Below are 14,794 nucleotides of genomic sequence, written 5' to 3'. Positions count from 1 at the left end.
AGGACGATAAGGATGCATGCTACTTCAGAGTGGTACGTAATCCTGTCTTGGAAGTCATGTTGCTAGACAACAATGAACCTATGAGCTATGGAGAAATGATGGTGGGCCCAGATTCCGACGAATGGCTCGAGGCCATAAAATCCGAGAGATGATCCATGTATAAAAACAAAGTGTAGACTTTGGAAGAACTACTTGATGGTCGTAAGGCTGTTGGGTGCAGATGGATTTTAAAAGGAAGACGGACAATGATGGTAAGTGTCACCATTAAGAAAGCTCGAGTTGTCGTTAAGATGTTTTCCGACAAGTTCAAGGAGTTGACTACGATGAGATTTTCTCACTCGTAGCGATGCTAAGAGTCTGTTGGAATTATATTAGCAGTTACTGCATTATTTATGAAATCTTGCAGATAGGATGTCAAAACATTGTTTCCTCGACGATTTTCTTGAGGAAAGGTTGTATGTGATACAACCAGAAGGTTTTGTCAATCCTGAAAGATGCTAACAAGTATGCAAAGCTCCAGCAATCTTTCTAAGGATTGGAGTAAGCATCTCGGAGTTGGAATGTACGCTTTGATGAGATGATCAAAGATTTTAGGTTTTTATAAAGTTTATGAGAAACTTGTATTTCCAAAGAAGTGAGTGGGAGCAATATAGAATTTTTGATGAGTATATGTTGTTAACATATTGTTGATCAGAAATGATGTAGAATTTCTGAAAGCATACAGGGTTATTTGAAAAGTGTTTTTCAATGGAAAACCTGGATTAAGCTACTTGAACATTGAGCATCAAGATCTATAAGGATAGATCAAAAACGCTTAATAGTACTTTCAAATGAATACATACCGTGACAAGATTTTGAAGGAGTTCAAAATAGATCATCAAAGAAGGAGTTCTTGGCTGTGTTACAAGGTGTGAGTATTGAGTAAGACTCAAGACCTGACCATGGCAGAAGAGAGAGAAAGGACGAAGGTCGTCCCCTATGCTTTAGACGTAGGCTCTACAGTATGCTATGATGTGTACCGCACCTGAAGTGTGCCTTGCCATGAGTTAGTCAAGGGGTACAAATAGTGATCCAGGAATGGATCACATGACAGCGGTCGAACTTATCCTTAGTAACTAGTGGACTAAGGAATTTTCTCGATTATGGAGGTGGTAAAAGAGTTTGTCGTAAAGGGTTACGTCGATGCAAACTTTGACACTAATCCGGATGACTCTGAGTAGTAAACCGGATTTGTATAGTAGAGCAGTTATTTGGAATAGCTCCAAGTAGCGCGTGGTAGCTGCATCTATAAGATGACATAGAGATTTGTAAAGCACACACGGATCTGAAAGGTTTAGACCCATTGACTAATAACCTCTTTCACAAGCGAGATATGAACAAACCCCATGGGTGTTGGATTCATTACAATCACATAGTGATGTGAACTAAATTAGTGACTCTAGTGCAAGTGGGAGACTGTTGGAAATATGCCCTAGTGGCAATAATAAAATGGTTATTATTATATTTCCTTGTTCATGATAATTGTCTATTGTTCATGCTATAATTGTATTAACTGGAAACCGTAATACATGTGTGAATACATAGACCACAACATGTCCCTAGTAAGCCTCTAGTTGACTAGCTCGTTGATCAATAGATGGTTATGGTTTCCTGACCATGGACATTGGATGTCATTGATAACGGGATCACATCATTAGGAGAATGATGTGACGGACAAGACCCAATCCTAAGCATAGCACAAGATCGTGTAGTTCGTTTGCTAAGAGCTTTTCTAATGTCAAGTATCATTTCCTTAGACATGAGATTGTGCAACTCCCGGATACCATAGGAATGCTTTGGGTGTACCAAACGTCACGACGTAACTGGGTGGCTATAAAGGTGCACTACAGGTATCTCTGAAAGTGTCTGTTGGGTTGGCACGAATCGAGACTGGGATTTGTCACTCCGTATGACGGAGAGGTATCTCTGGGCCCACTCGGTAATGCATCATCATAATGAGCTCAATGTGACTAATGAGTTAGCCACGGGATCATGCGTTACAGAACGAGTAAAGAGACTTGCCGGTAACGAGATTGAACGAGGTATTGGGATACCGACGATCGAATCTCGGGCAAGTAACATACCGATAGACAAAGGGAAACGTATACGAGATTGCTTGAATCCCCTACATCGTGGTTCATCCGATGAGATCATCGTGGAACATGTGGGAGCCAATATGGGTATCCAGATCCCGCTATTGGTTATTGGCCGGAGAGGTGTCTCGGTCATGTCTGCATGGTTCCCGAACCTGTAGGGTCTACACACTTAAGGTTCGATTACGCTAGAGTTGTTGTGGGAAATAGTATGTGGTTACCGAAGGTTGTTCGGAGTCCCGGATGAGATCCCGGACATCACGAGGAGTTCCGGAATGGTCCGGCGGTGAAGATCGACATATTGGACGAAGGGTATTGGAGTCCGGAAGTGTTCCGGGGGTACCAGGCTATGGCCAGCATGACCGAAAGGTGTTTCGGGAGCCCCGGCAACTGTTGGAGGGCCTCATGGGCCAAAGGGGAAGGGGAAAACCAGCCCACCAAGGGGTGGTGCTCCCCCCACACCCTTTCCCACGTTACTTGGGGAGGTGGGGCGCCTCCACCTGGCTTGGGAGGCAAGCCTCCACCTGCTTGGCTTGGGGGGCAAGTCTCCCAAGGATTTTCCCTAGGGAGATCCAATCTGCTTGGCCGCCGCCCCCTAGGGGAAACCCTAGGGCGCCTCCCCCTCTCCCCTTGCCCCTATATATAGTGGAGGGGTGGGGGGGCCGCCGCACCTCTTCCCTGGCGCAGCCCTCCCTCCTCCAACACCTCCTCCTCCTCCTCCATAGTGCTTGGCGAAGCCCTGCTGGAGAACCACGAGCTCCACCACCACCGCACCATCGTGCTGCTGGAGTTCTCCCTCAGCTTCTCCTCTCCCCTTGCTGGATCAAGAAGGAGGAGACGTCCCCGGGCTGTACGTGTGTTGAACGCGGAGGCGCCGTCCGTTCGGCGCTAGATCGGATCTTCCGCGATTTGAATCGCCGCGAGTACGACTCCATCCACCGCGTTCTTGTAACGCTTCCGCTTAGCGATCTTCAAGGGTATGAAGATGCACTCCCTCCCTCTTGTTGCTAGCATCTCCTAGATTTATCTTGGTGACACGTAGGAAAATTTTGAATTATTGCTACGTTCCCCAACAGAGGGGGAGGGGAGCAGAAAGGGTGCGCCCCAAGTTGGAGGAATCCTACTTTGGGGCCTCCTCCAATTTGGCCTCCCCCCTTCCTTTTTTTGCCGGAGAGAAAAGGGAAGGGGGAAGGAGAGAAGGAAGGGGGCCGAACCCCTTCTCCTCCTTCTCCAATTCGGCCAAATGCCTACCGGGGGGGGGGCACCCCTTGTGGGCTGGAATGCTCCCCTCTTATGGCCCATATCTTCCCCCCGTGGGAACCGGTAACCACGCCCCCCCCCCCCCCCCCGGTACTCCGATAAATACCCGATACTATCCGGAACACTTCCGGTGTCTGAATACTATCATCCTATATATCAATCTTTACCTCTCAACCATTTTGAGACTCCTCGTCGTGTCCGTGATCTCATCCGGGACTCCGAACAATATTCGGTCACCAAATCACATAACTCATATAATACTAAATTGTCATTGAACGTTAAGCGTGCGGACCCTACGGGTTCGAGGACTATGTAGACATGACCGAGACACCTCTCCGGTCAATAATCAATAGCGGAACCTGGATGCTCATATTGGCTCCTACATATTCTACGAAGATCTTTATCGGTCGAACCGTTATGACAACATACATAATCCCCTTTGTCATCGGTATGTTACTTGTCCGAGATTCGATCGTCGGTATCTTCATACCTAGTTCAATCTCGTTACCGGAAAGTATCTTTACTCGTTCTGTAATACATCATGCCGCAACTAACTCATTAGTCACTTTGCTTGCAAGGCTTCTTATCATGTGTATTACCAAGAGGGCCTAGAGATACTTCTTCGATACTCGGAGTGACAAATCCTAATGTCGATCTATGCCAACCCAACAAACACCTTCAGAGATACATGTAGAGCATCTTTATAATCAGCCAGTTACATTGTGACGTTTGATAGCACACAAGGTGTTCCTCCGGTATTCGGAGTTGCATAATCTCTTAGTCAAAGGAATATGTATATGATATGAAGAAAGCAATAGCAATAAAACTGAACGATCAATATCCTAACCTAACGGATGGGTCTTGTCCATCACATCATTCTTCTAATGATGTGATCTCGTTCATCAAATAACAACACATGTCCATGGTTAGGAAACTTAACCATCTTTGATTAACGGGCTAGTCTAGTAGAGGCTTACTAGGGACACGGTGTTTTGTCTATGTATCCACACATGTATCAAGTTTCCGATCAATACAATTCTAGCATGAATAATATACATTTATCATGAATAAGAAAATATAAAATAACAACTTTATTATTGCCTCTAGGGCATATTTCCTTCAAGCTACTCAAAAATGCCATCGATCCATGAGATGCTTGCTCAAAAATGCCATTAGATATCTAAAAAATGCCACCGTTCTGTTAGATGTTTGCTCAAAAATGCCATTAGACATTGTTATTTTCACGTCAAACCTGTTGACCATGTTATATGAAAAAAAAGCCTAGACCCACATGTCGGTTCTCTCTATCTCACAATGACAAATGTGGCCCCATTTGTCTGGAGTAACCAAGCTAATAATTTTACAGGAAAATAAGAACGATGTTGGCATCAAGTAGGCCCCACACTTTATTGCAGCAAGATAGAGGGAGAGCTGGCATGTTGGTCCATGCGTATTTATGTCATTATAACATGGAAAAGAGATTTGAGATCACAATAATGGTGTCCAGTGGCATTTTTAGCATGTGTCTAACGAAACGATAGCATTTTTGAGCGGTTGAAATTCCTAGTAGCAAAACTAAGTAGAAGGACACCATCGATGGCATAAATGATAAAAACCCTAGCAAAAAATATGCAAGATATAAGCCAAGTGTTGTTTATCGGGTACTAGGCTTACGTGTTACATAAGCCGAGCCTCTCATAGATACACTCAGCATACAGTGCACACTGCCGCGGAGCCATCAACCACCTCCATGATTGTCACGTGGCACAAACCTTTCTTGGGATGGTTATGTAAGTGTGTTTGGTTTCAGTCATCGAGTGGAATGTCACGGGTCCGACCCGTCCCTGAGCCGCGTTCGCGTTTGGATCGAAAACGACCTGGAACCCACTCGTTCCTAGAAAGAGAATATTCGGCCCAGATCCGTCACGCGCTCGTTCCTGCAAACCGGTGGAACGACGCAGAACGCCTCGTCGCTCTCCTCACTTCACCCTCGCTCGATCCGCGCCGCCGGCTTCTCTTCTTGCTCGATCCACACAGCCGCTGCTCCTCTCGCTCGATCCGTGCAGCCGTTGCTCTTCTCGCTCGATCCGCGCCACTGGCTGCTCCTCTACCTTGTCTCCTCCTCTCTAGACTACAACACGGCGACGAGCAGCTGTGGGGCGGCCTTGAAGCTGGGCGAAGCAGAGCACGAGCAGTAAATCGAGCAGTGCGCTCGCTGTCGCTACTGTTGCTGCCTGCCGCCGATCGGTCGGACCGATTTTGCGGGCGCATGACTTGGCGTCGTGGTCGATTTGGGCAGCGACCTTACTTGAGCGTCCGGGTGGCTTGGCGGCTGCCGGCGACTTTCAAGCAGGTGGGCAAAAGCAGCAATCTTGATGTGTTCCGTCGGCGCTAGGAATCGATTGCTCAGTGCTTCCTTCCACTCCCACTGTATACGCGTACAGTGCTGCACTGCATTACCTTGCCAAATGATACTTCGTATACAATATTACTAGTTAATTCAAATTTAGTAGTTGCTAAATGTTGTTTACTACTGGTATTAGCACTTGAAAATAATAATGCTTAGTGAATTTTGAGTGATACATATTACATCCTACTCCTCCAACCATACGCTGAGACGGAACCATTCCATTCCGTCACATTACCTATACCAAACACGAAGACGGAATCATTCCATTCTAGTGGAATGGATCCATTACATTCCGTTCTACTTGGTTCTACAACCAAACACACTCTAAGTCGTACTTTTTTTGGGTATATGCATAGCTTATTTTATAAGCCGTGTTTTCTTCTTTTAATACTCAACATATAGGTGCCGAGAACCCATGAATTTATGCTGGGCTTACATCCAGATACACGGCAACTTAAGTGAGAGGATCCTGGTAATGGTATTTTCTTGTTTGCACCTGTACAATGTATGATCGTTGACGGAAAGGGATGCCCTAATATTTAATAGAGACATGAGATAAGCTCACCGGTGATAATTATCGGTATGCCAAGCAGCTGATTTCCGGCGAGGAACCAGAACTGATAAAGCATCATGGCCTTCAACAACCAAGCAATAAAAACTACAGAAATCCCATTGGAATCATGGGATATAAATTCCCCGTGCGAGGTTCCACAACCAAACAAGAAAATCTACACTAACTTTCACAACCAAACTGATAAAGTACAGCTTGTCGCCGGGACGCTCGCCGGCCGTGGACATGGCGGAGAGCCTGCTCGTCCTTGGGAGGAACCCGCCCGCGCGCCTCAGGTGCTGCGACTGCTGCGCCGCGGGGGACGGCCTGAGGGCCCTGCTGGCGCACTGCCGGCTGTTCATTCGCTTCAAGCCCAGACCGCGGCTGGACGGCGGGGAGCCGGGCTTGCTGCTGCCAGCGGCGGCCGCCTGCTTGCGCGCCTTGTGGAGGCTGCACCGGAACGAGCCCGGGTGGTTCGTCGGTGAGCACGTGCAGAAGCGCCGGCTCCTGGTAGAGGACGGGGACGAGCCGCTGACGGGCTTGCCCGGCGAGTGGGTGGCGCCGCCGCCGGCGAGCTTGACGGGGCTGGGTGAGGCGGAGCGGCAGTTGGGTGTCGAGAGCACAGGCCCGCTGGGCCGACTCGCAGCCGCCGTCGCCATGAGAGATCGAGGAGCGTGACCAGCTGAGGTCGGGTGCGCGGAGGGGATGGAGGTTTCGGTGTCACTTGCGGTGGTTTGGGAGACTGAGGGTTGTAAACCCGAGTGAAGCGGGTTGGCCTAAATTTATAGAGACGAGGAGCGACTGTGGGATCGCCTCAGCTTTGCTTGAAAACCGGCCGACCTCTGGAATGCATGCACGGGAGCATCGGTGTTTGTGGAGTACGCGGGAAGGAAGTGATAGTGGAGCCGGCGATGGTGCCAGAGCGCGTCGTGATCCGGCCGCTTTTGTTGCTACTGCTCTACGTCTCTGGCTCTCCTTCGATTCTGGTCGACCGAACGATCGGACGTAGCCGTCTCTTTCAGTTTCAGTGCCATCCGTTTCTCTGTCGCTTTCTTTTTTCTGTCTTGTGTGCATCGGCGCCTTAGTTAATTCTCACAGATTTTAATCACGACAGGCTTTAGCTGCAGGCGTGTGCTGCTGCGGTGACCCTGGCCATGTGCAGCCGGGTGGCAGTCCACAGTTAACCCGAATTGGAGGCTGAGATCATGGATGCTCTCATTTGATCTGCCCAAATTTAGTTTATGTTGGTGTTATGTTGTAATGCACGATCATACACTGTTTCACTATGGGTCTATGGCCAACTAGGGCTTGTATGTTCTTGTTGTTATGTTGTAACGCATAATTATGCGCTGTTTGACTATGGATCTTCATAGTTATCATTTGTAAAGAAACTTTATCAGAGAGAGAGCATAGATTAGAGATACTACTGTATTTTGTCCCCTACCGAAAAAAGGTTTTCCCCCGCTTTGTATTGCAAAGCAACCAACCGAGACAACCAACGATAGGTGCTGGAGCGGAAGCAGCACAGTCAAACCCAAAAGAAATGAAAGAGAAAATACAAGAGAAACAAATGCCGACAACGGCGGATCGACAAAAACGAAGAAGTCTCGCGACCACTGCGTCCACCGGAGATCGCCCACCAAGCTCCGAGACTCCGAAGCGCCGGTACCATCAACACCTCCAAGAAGGGACGCGACGAAGACGACGCTGCTGCCAAGGGTTTCCCTTGGTACGCGGCGAGGAGAGAGGAAGGGTAGCCCCGACGCCCTCCAGGAAGGTCCGGCGACACCCTCAGGCGCCACCGCGTCGGTGTCGGCCAAGCCAACAGGGATTTCTCCCGATCCCAACCTTCACCTCAGGCACTCCGGAGCTCGCCACCAAACCGACCAGCACCCTGCACCAACCCGGTCATGAAGCTTCCCAAGTTGTCTCACCACGGCACCGCGAAGCATGGCCTGCACAATGAAGAAGAGGAGTCGGGACTAGGGCAGCAGCACCGTCGGCATGCGGGAGGGCCCCACCTCCACCGTCAACGACGGTAGCTGACCCGACGCAATAGCAGGAACATACCAGGCCCGTGGTCCCAGAGGCCCGGTCGGGCTCTCAGAAGCCCGTAAAGTTCCCGCCGTCGCGCTGTAGCCGGCACGCCGTTGGCGTTGCCGCCCCTGTCCAAGCCGCTCCCCCGCCTCCCCGCATAGTGGGCATCGAGTCTGCGCCGGAGCCGGCCCGCTAGGACCCAGATGGGGCCCTACAGGTGCAGATCCGGGCCGGGTCGCGGCAGCGGCCACCCAGCACCACCGGACCGCCCCGCCGCCAAGTGGAAGCACCACCACTGCGCGCCGCCGGCCGCCGCCACCAGGGCGCCGGACTGCTACCGGCCGAAAATCACCGCCGCCGCCCCCCGCCCAAAGCAGGAGGAGCACGTGCGGGTACGGGAAGACCCGCCGCTGCCGACACCACCCGGGCAGATCCGAGGGCGACCGCCGGAGTCGGCGGCGGGAAGTGATACGTCTCCAACGTATCTATAATTTTTGATTGCTCCATGCTATATTATCTTTTGTTTTGGACATTATTGGGCTTTATTATTCACTTTTATATTATTTTTGGGACTAACCTATTAACCGGAGGCCCAGCCCAGAATTGCTGTTTTTTGCCTATTTCAGAGTTTCGCAGAAAAAGAATATCAAACAGAGTCCAAACGGAATCAAACCTTCGGGAACGTGATTTTCGGAACAAACATGATGATCCAGGAGACTTGGACCCTAGTGGTAGGGGGGCGCGCCTACCCCCCCAGGGCGCGCCCTCCACCCTCGTGGGCCCCCTGTTGCTCCACCGACGTACTTCTTCCTCCTATATATACCTACGTACCCCCAAACGATCAGATACGGAGCCAAAAACCTAATTCCACCGCCGCAACCTTCTGTACCCACGAGATCCCATCTTGGGGCTTGTCCCGGAGCTCCGCCAGAGGGGGCATCCATCACGGAGGGCTTCTACATCAACACCATAGCCCCTCCGATGAAGTGTGAGTAGTTTACCTCAGACCTTCGGGTCCATAGTTATTAGCTAGATGGCTTCTTCTCTCTTTTTGGATCTCAATACAATGTTCTCCCCCTCTCTCGTGGAGATCTATTCAATGTAATCTTCTTTTCGCGTTGTGTTCGTTGAGACCGATGAATTGTGGGTTTATGATCAAGTTTATCTGTGAACAATATTTGAATCTTCTGAATTATTTTATGTATGAGTGGTTATCTTTGCAAGTCTTTTCGAATTATCAGTTTGGTTTGGCCTACTAGATTGATCTTTCTTGCAATGGGAGAAGTGCTTAGCTTTGGGTTCAATCTTGCGGTGTCCTTTCCCAGTGACAGTAGGGGCAGCAAGGCACGTATAGTATTGTTGCCATCGAGGATAACAAGATGGGGTTTTTATCATATTGCATGAATTTATCCCTCTACATCATGTCATCTTGCTTAAGGCGTTTCTCTGTTCTTATGAACTTAATACTCTAGATGCATGCTGGATAGCGGTCGATGTGTGGAGTAATAGTAGTAGATGCAGGCAGGAGTCGGTCTACTTGTCTCGGACGTGATGCCTATATACATGATCATACCTTGATATTCTCATAACTATGCTCAATTCTGTCAATTGCTCAACAGTAATTTGTTCACCCACCGTAAAATACTTATGCTCATGAGAGAAGCCACTAGTGAAACCTATGGCCCCCGGGTCTATCTTCATCATATTAATCTTCCAACACTTAGTTATTTCCTTTGCTTTTTACTTTGCTTTTATTTTACTTTGCATCTTTATCATAAAAATACCAAAAATATTATCCTATCATATCTATCAGATCTCACTCTCGTAAGTGACCGTTAAGGGATTGACAACCCCTTATATCGCGTTGGTTGCGAGGATTTATTTGTTTTGTGTAGGTGCGAGGGACTCGCGCGTAGCCTCCTACTGGATTGTTACCTTGGTTCTCAAAAACTGAGGGAAATACTTACGCTACTTTGCTGCATCACACTTTCCTCCTCAAGGGAAAACCAACGCAGTGCTCAAGAGGTAGCAAGAAGGATTTCTGGCGCCGTTGCCGGGGAGGTCTACGCAAAAGTCAACATACCAAGTACCCATCACAAACCCTTATCTCCCGCATTACATTATTTGCCATTTGCCTCTCATTTTCCTCTCACCCAGTTTACCCTTGCCGTTTTATTCGCCCTCTCTTTTCCGCTTGCCTCTTTTCGCCCGTCTTTCTTTCGTCATGTCTGAATCTGGGGAGGTTATCGCCAATGAAGGCAATAATAATAACCTGGGAACCTTTGATGCTTTCGATGATCCTCTTGAGGAAACTACTATCTTGCACACCAAAAAGTTTCGAGTCGGTAGTGGCAATATTATTGGGAAAGGAGTTATTCAAGATTTCTTTACTTGTGCCGGAGCTTTGCCTGTTATGGGTGTCTCTATTCTTCATAAAACTAGTAGCCTTGCAGATGCAATATCTTTGCTTGTAGTTGAACTTGAAAGGCAATTTCTTCATATGCATCCTTGCATACAAAGAATTTTCCTACAATTTTCTAATATTGAGCATTCTTCTGTTAAGCGTGCCGCCACTATCTTTTTGGCTCATGAGTTTAGATTCATAATGAAAGAGGCTAGAGAAATGTTTGCGCATTATAGGGTAGATGCTAGTCATCCTCCCATAGAAGCTATCCTTTTTAATCAAGAAGACATGATGCGTTTACAATCTTTGGATCACGTCACTTATAATGAAAATCTTCGGAAAAAGGTTCCATCTGATGTTCTAGTTGATAGAATTTCCGAGCTTAATGATGATTTTGCCATTCAGAATAATGGATTAGGTTTTTCTCTTGAACGAAGGCTTGTGACTTTTTGGCAAAAGAATGCTTGTAATGATGAATTGGTTGTGCTATACAAAGGGCCAAGGGAGGAACCCATACCTCCCGAAATTGATCTTAGGGACTTTTGTCCCATTAAATTTAGCCCCTTTGATTATTTTTGCTTGCTTCAAAGAAAACTTGCCGCTGAACATAGAGAATATGAGAAAAAATTTCATGACTTGCCGTACCATTATTATGGCAATACCTAGATCTATCCTTGCTTTTATGCCTAGCTAGGGGCGTTAAACGATAGCGCTTGTTGGGAGGCAACCCAATTTTATTTTTAGTTTTTTTGCTTTTTCCTTCTGTTCAGGAATAAATATTTGCTCTAGCCTCTGGTTATATGTGTTTTTATGTTTAAATTAGTGTTTGTGCCAAGTTAAACCTATAGGATCTTCTTGGTTGATAGTTATTTGATCTTGCAGAAAATTCCTGAAACTTTCTGTTCACGAAAATAATTGTTAAAAATCACCAGAACGTGATAAAATGCTGATTCCAATTGCTGCTGATCAATAAACAAATTTCCTACGTTGTCCTATTTTGGCTGATTTTTTGGAGTTACAGAAGTTTGCGTTAGTTACAGATTACTACAGACTGTTCTGTTTTTGACAGATTCTGTTTTTTGTGTGTTGTTTGCTTATTTTGATGAATCTATGGCTAGTAAAATAGTTTATAAACCATAGAGAAGTTGGAATACAGTAGGTTTAACACCAATATAAATAAAGAATGAGTTCATTACAGTACCTTGAAGTGGTCTTTTGTTTTCTTTCGCTAACGGAGCTCACGTGATTTTCTGCTAAGTTTTGTGTTGTGAAGTTTTCAAATTTTGGGTGAAAGATTTGATGGATTATGGAACAAGGAGTGGCAAGAGCCTAAGCTTGGGGATGCCCATGGCACACCCAAGATAATATAAGGACACCAAAAAGCCAAAGCTTGGGGATGCCCCGGTAGGCATCCCCTCTTTCGTCTACTTCCATCGGTAACTTTACATGGAGCTATATTTTTATTCACCACATGATATGTGTTTTGCTTGGAGCGTCTTGTATGATTTGAGTCTTTGCTTTTTAGTTTACCACAATCATCCTTGCTGTACACACCTTTTGAGAGACACACACATGATTCGGAAATTATTAGAATACTCTATGTGCTTCACTTATATCTTTTGAGTTATATAGTTTTTGCTCTAGTACTTCACTTATATCTTTTAGAGCACGGTGGTGGATTTGTTTTATAGAAACTATTAATCTCTCATGCTTCACTTAGATTATTTTGAGAGTCTTAAATAGCATGGTAATTTGCTTAAATAATCCTAATATGCTAGGTACTCAAGATAGTAAAAACTTTCTTATGAGTGTGTTGAATACTAAGAGAAGTTTGATGCTTGATGATTGTTTTGAGACATGGAGGTAGTGATATCAAAGTTGTGCTAGTTGAGTAGTTGTGAATTTGAGAAATACTTGTGTTGAAGTTTGCAAGTCCCGTAGCATGCACGTATGGTAAACGTTATGTAACCAATTTGAAACATGAGGTGTTCTTTGATTGTCCTCCTTATGAGTGGCGGCCGGGGACGAGCGATGGTCTTTTCCTACCAATCTATCCCCCTAGGAGCATGCGCGTAGTGATTGGTTTTTGATGACTTGTAGATTTTTGCAATAAGTATGTGAGTTCTTTATGACTAATGTTGAATCCATGGATTATACGCACTCTCACCTTTCCACCATTGCTAGCCTCTTCGGTACCGTGCATTGCCCTTTCTCACACTGAGAGTTGGTGCAAACTTCGCCGGTGCATCCAAACCCCGTGATATGATACACTCTTTCACACATAAACCTCCTTATATCTTCCTCAAAACAGCCACCATACCTACCTATTATGGCATTTCCATAGCCATTCCGAGATATATTGCCATGCAACTTTCCACCATTCCATTTATCATGACACGTTCATCATTGTCATATTGCTTAGCATGATCATGTAGTTGACATAGTATTTGTGGCAAAGCCACTGTTCTTAATTCCTTCATACATGTCACTCTTGGTTCATTGCAAATCCCGGTACACCGCCGGAGGCATTCATATAGAGTCATACTTTGTTCTATTATCAAGTTGTAATTATTGAGTTGTAAATAAACAGAAGTGTGATGATCATCATTTTCTAGAGCATTGTCCCAAGTAAGGAATAAAAAAAGGAAAGGCCATAAAAAAAGAGAAGGCCCAAAAAAATAAGAGAAAAAGAGAGAAGGGACAATGTTACTATCCTTTTACCACACTTGTGCTTCAAAGTAGCACCATGATCCTCATGATAGAGAGTCTCTTGTTTTGTCACTTTCATATACTAGTGGGAATTTTTCATTATAGAACTTGGCTTGTATATTCCAACAATGGGCCTCCTCAAGTGCCCTAGGTCTTCGTGAGCAAGCAAGTAGGATGCACACCCACTTAGTTTCTTTTGTTGAGCTTTCATACATTTATAGCTCTAGTGCATCCGGTGCATGGCAATCCCTACTCCTTGCATTAACATCAATCGATGGGCATATCCATAGCTCATTGATTAGCCTCGTTGATGTGAGACTTTCTCCTTTTTTGTCTTCTCCACATAACCCCCATCATCATATTCTATTCCACCCATAGTGCTATGTCCATGGCTCGCGCTCATGTATTGCGTGAAGATTGAAAAAGTTTGAGATTTCTAAAGTATGAAACAATTGCTTGGCTTGTCATCGGGGTTGTGCATGATGAGAGCATTCTTGTGTGACGAAAATGGAGCATGACTAAACTATATGATTTTGTAGGGATGAACTTTCTTTGGCCATGTTATTTTGAGAGGACATAATTGCTTAGTTAGTATGTTTGAAGTATTATTATATTTATGGCAATATGAATTTTTATCTTGAATCTTTCGGATCTGAATATTCATACCACAATTAAGAAGAATTACATTGAAATAATGCCAAGTAGCACTCCACATCAAAAATTCTGTTTTTATCATTTACCTACTCGAGGACGAGCAGGAATGAAGCTTGGGGATGCTTGATACGTCTCCAACGTATCTATAATTTTTGATTGCTCCATGCTATATTACCTTCTGTTTTGGACATTATTGGGCTTTATTATTCACTTTTATATTATTTTTGGGACTAACCTATTAACAGGAGGCCCAGCCCAGAATTGCTGTTTTTTTGTCTATTTCAGAGTTTCCCAGAAAAAGAATATCAAACAGAGTCCAGACGGAATGAAACCTTCGGGAACGTGATTTTCGGAACAAACATGATCCAGGAGACTTGGACCCTACGTCAAGAAACAAAAGAGGAAGCCACGAGGTAGGGGGCGCGCCTACCCCCCCAGGGCGCGCCCTCCACCCTCGTGGGCCCCCTGTTGCTCCACCTACGTACTTCTTCCTCCTATATATACCTACGTACGCCCAAACGATCAGATACGGAGCCAAAAACCTAATTCCACCGCCGCAACCTTCTGTACCCACGAGATCCCATCTTGGGCCCTGTTCCGGAGCTCCGTCGGAGGGGGCATCCATCACGGAGGGCTTC

The 14,794-nt window shown here is 46.1% G+C and overlaps 1 protein-coding gene across 1 annotated transcript; it reads right to left on the bottom strand.

Annotated features, from left to right (window-relative positions):
• Window positions 1-6,214: 6,214 nt before the first annotated feature.
• On the bottom strand, window positions 6,215-7,087 carry LOC109742715 (uncharacterized). The gene has a single exon (XM_020301815.3). The coding sequence runs from the start codon at window positions 7,009-7,011 to the stop codon at window positions 6,481-6,483; it is 531 nt and encodes a 176-aa protein (XP_020157404.1). The 5' UTR covers window positions 7,012-7,087; the 3' UTR covers window positions 6,215-6,480.
• Between the last annotated feature and the right edge of the window lie 7,707 nt (window positions 7,088-14,794).

This window comes from Aegilops tauschii, chromosome 6 (assembly GCF_002575655.3).
Source record: "Aegilops tauschii subsp. strangulata cultivar AL8/78 chromosome 6, Aet v6.0, whole genome shotgun sequence".
Lineage (NCBI taxonomy): Eukaryota > Viridiplantae > Streptophyta > Magnoliopsida > Poales > Poaceae > Aegilops > Aegilops tauschii.
This window is presented reverse-complemented; position numbering and strand designations above follow the sequence as displayed.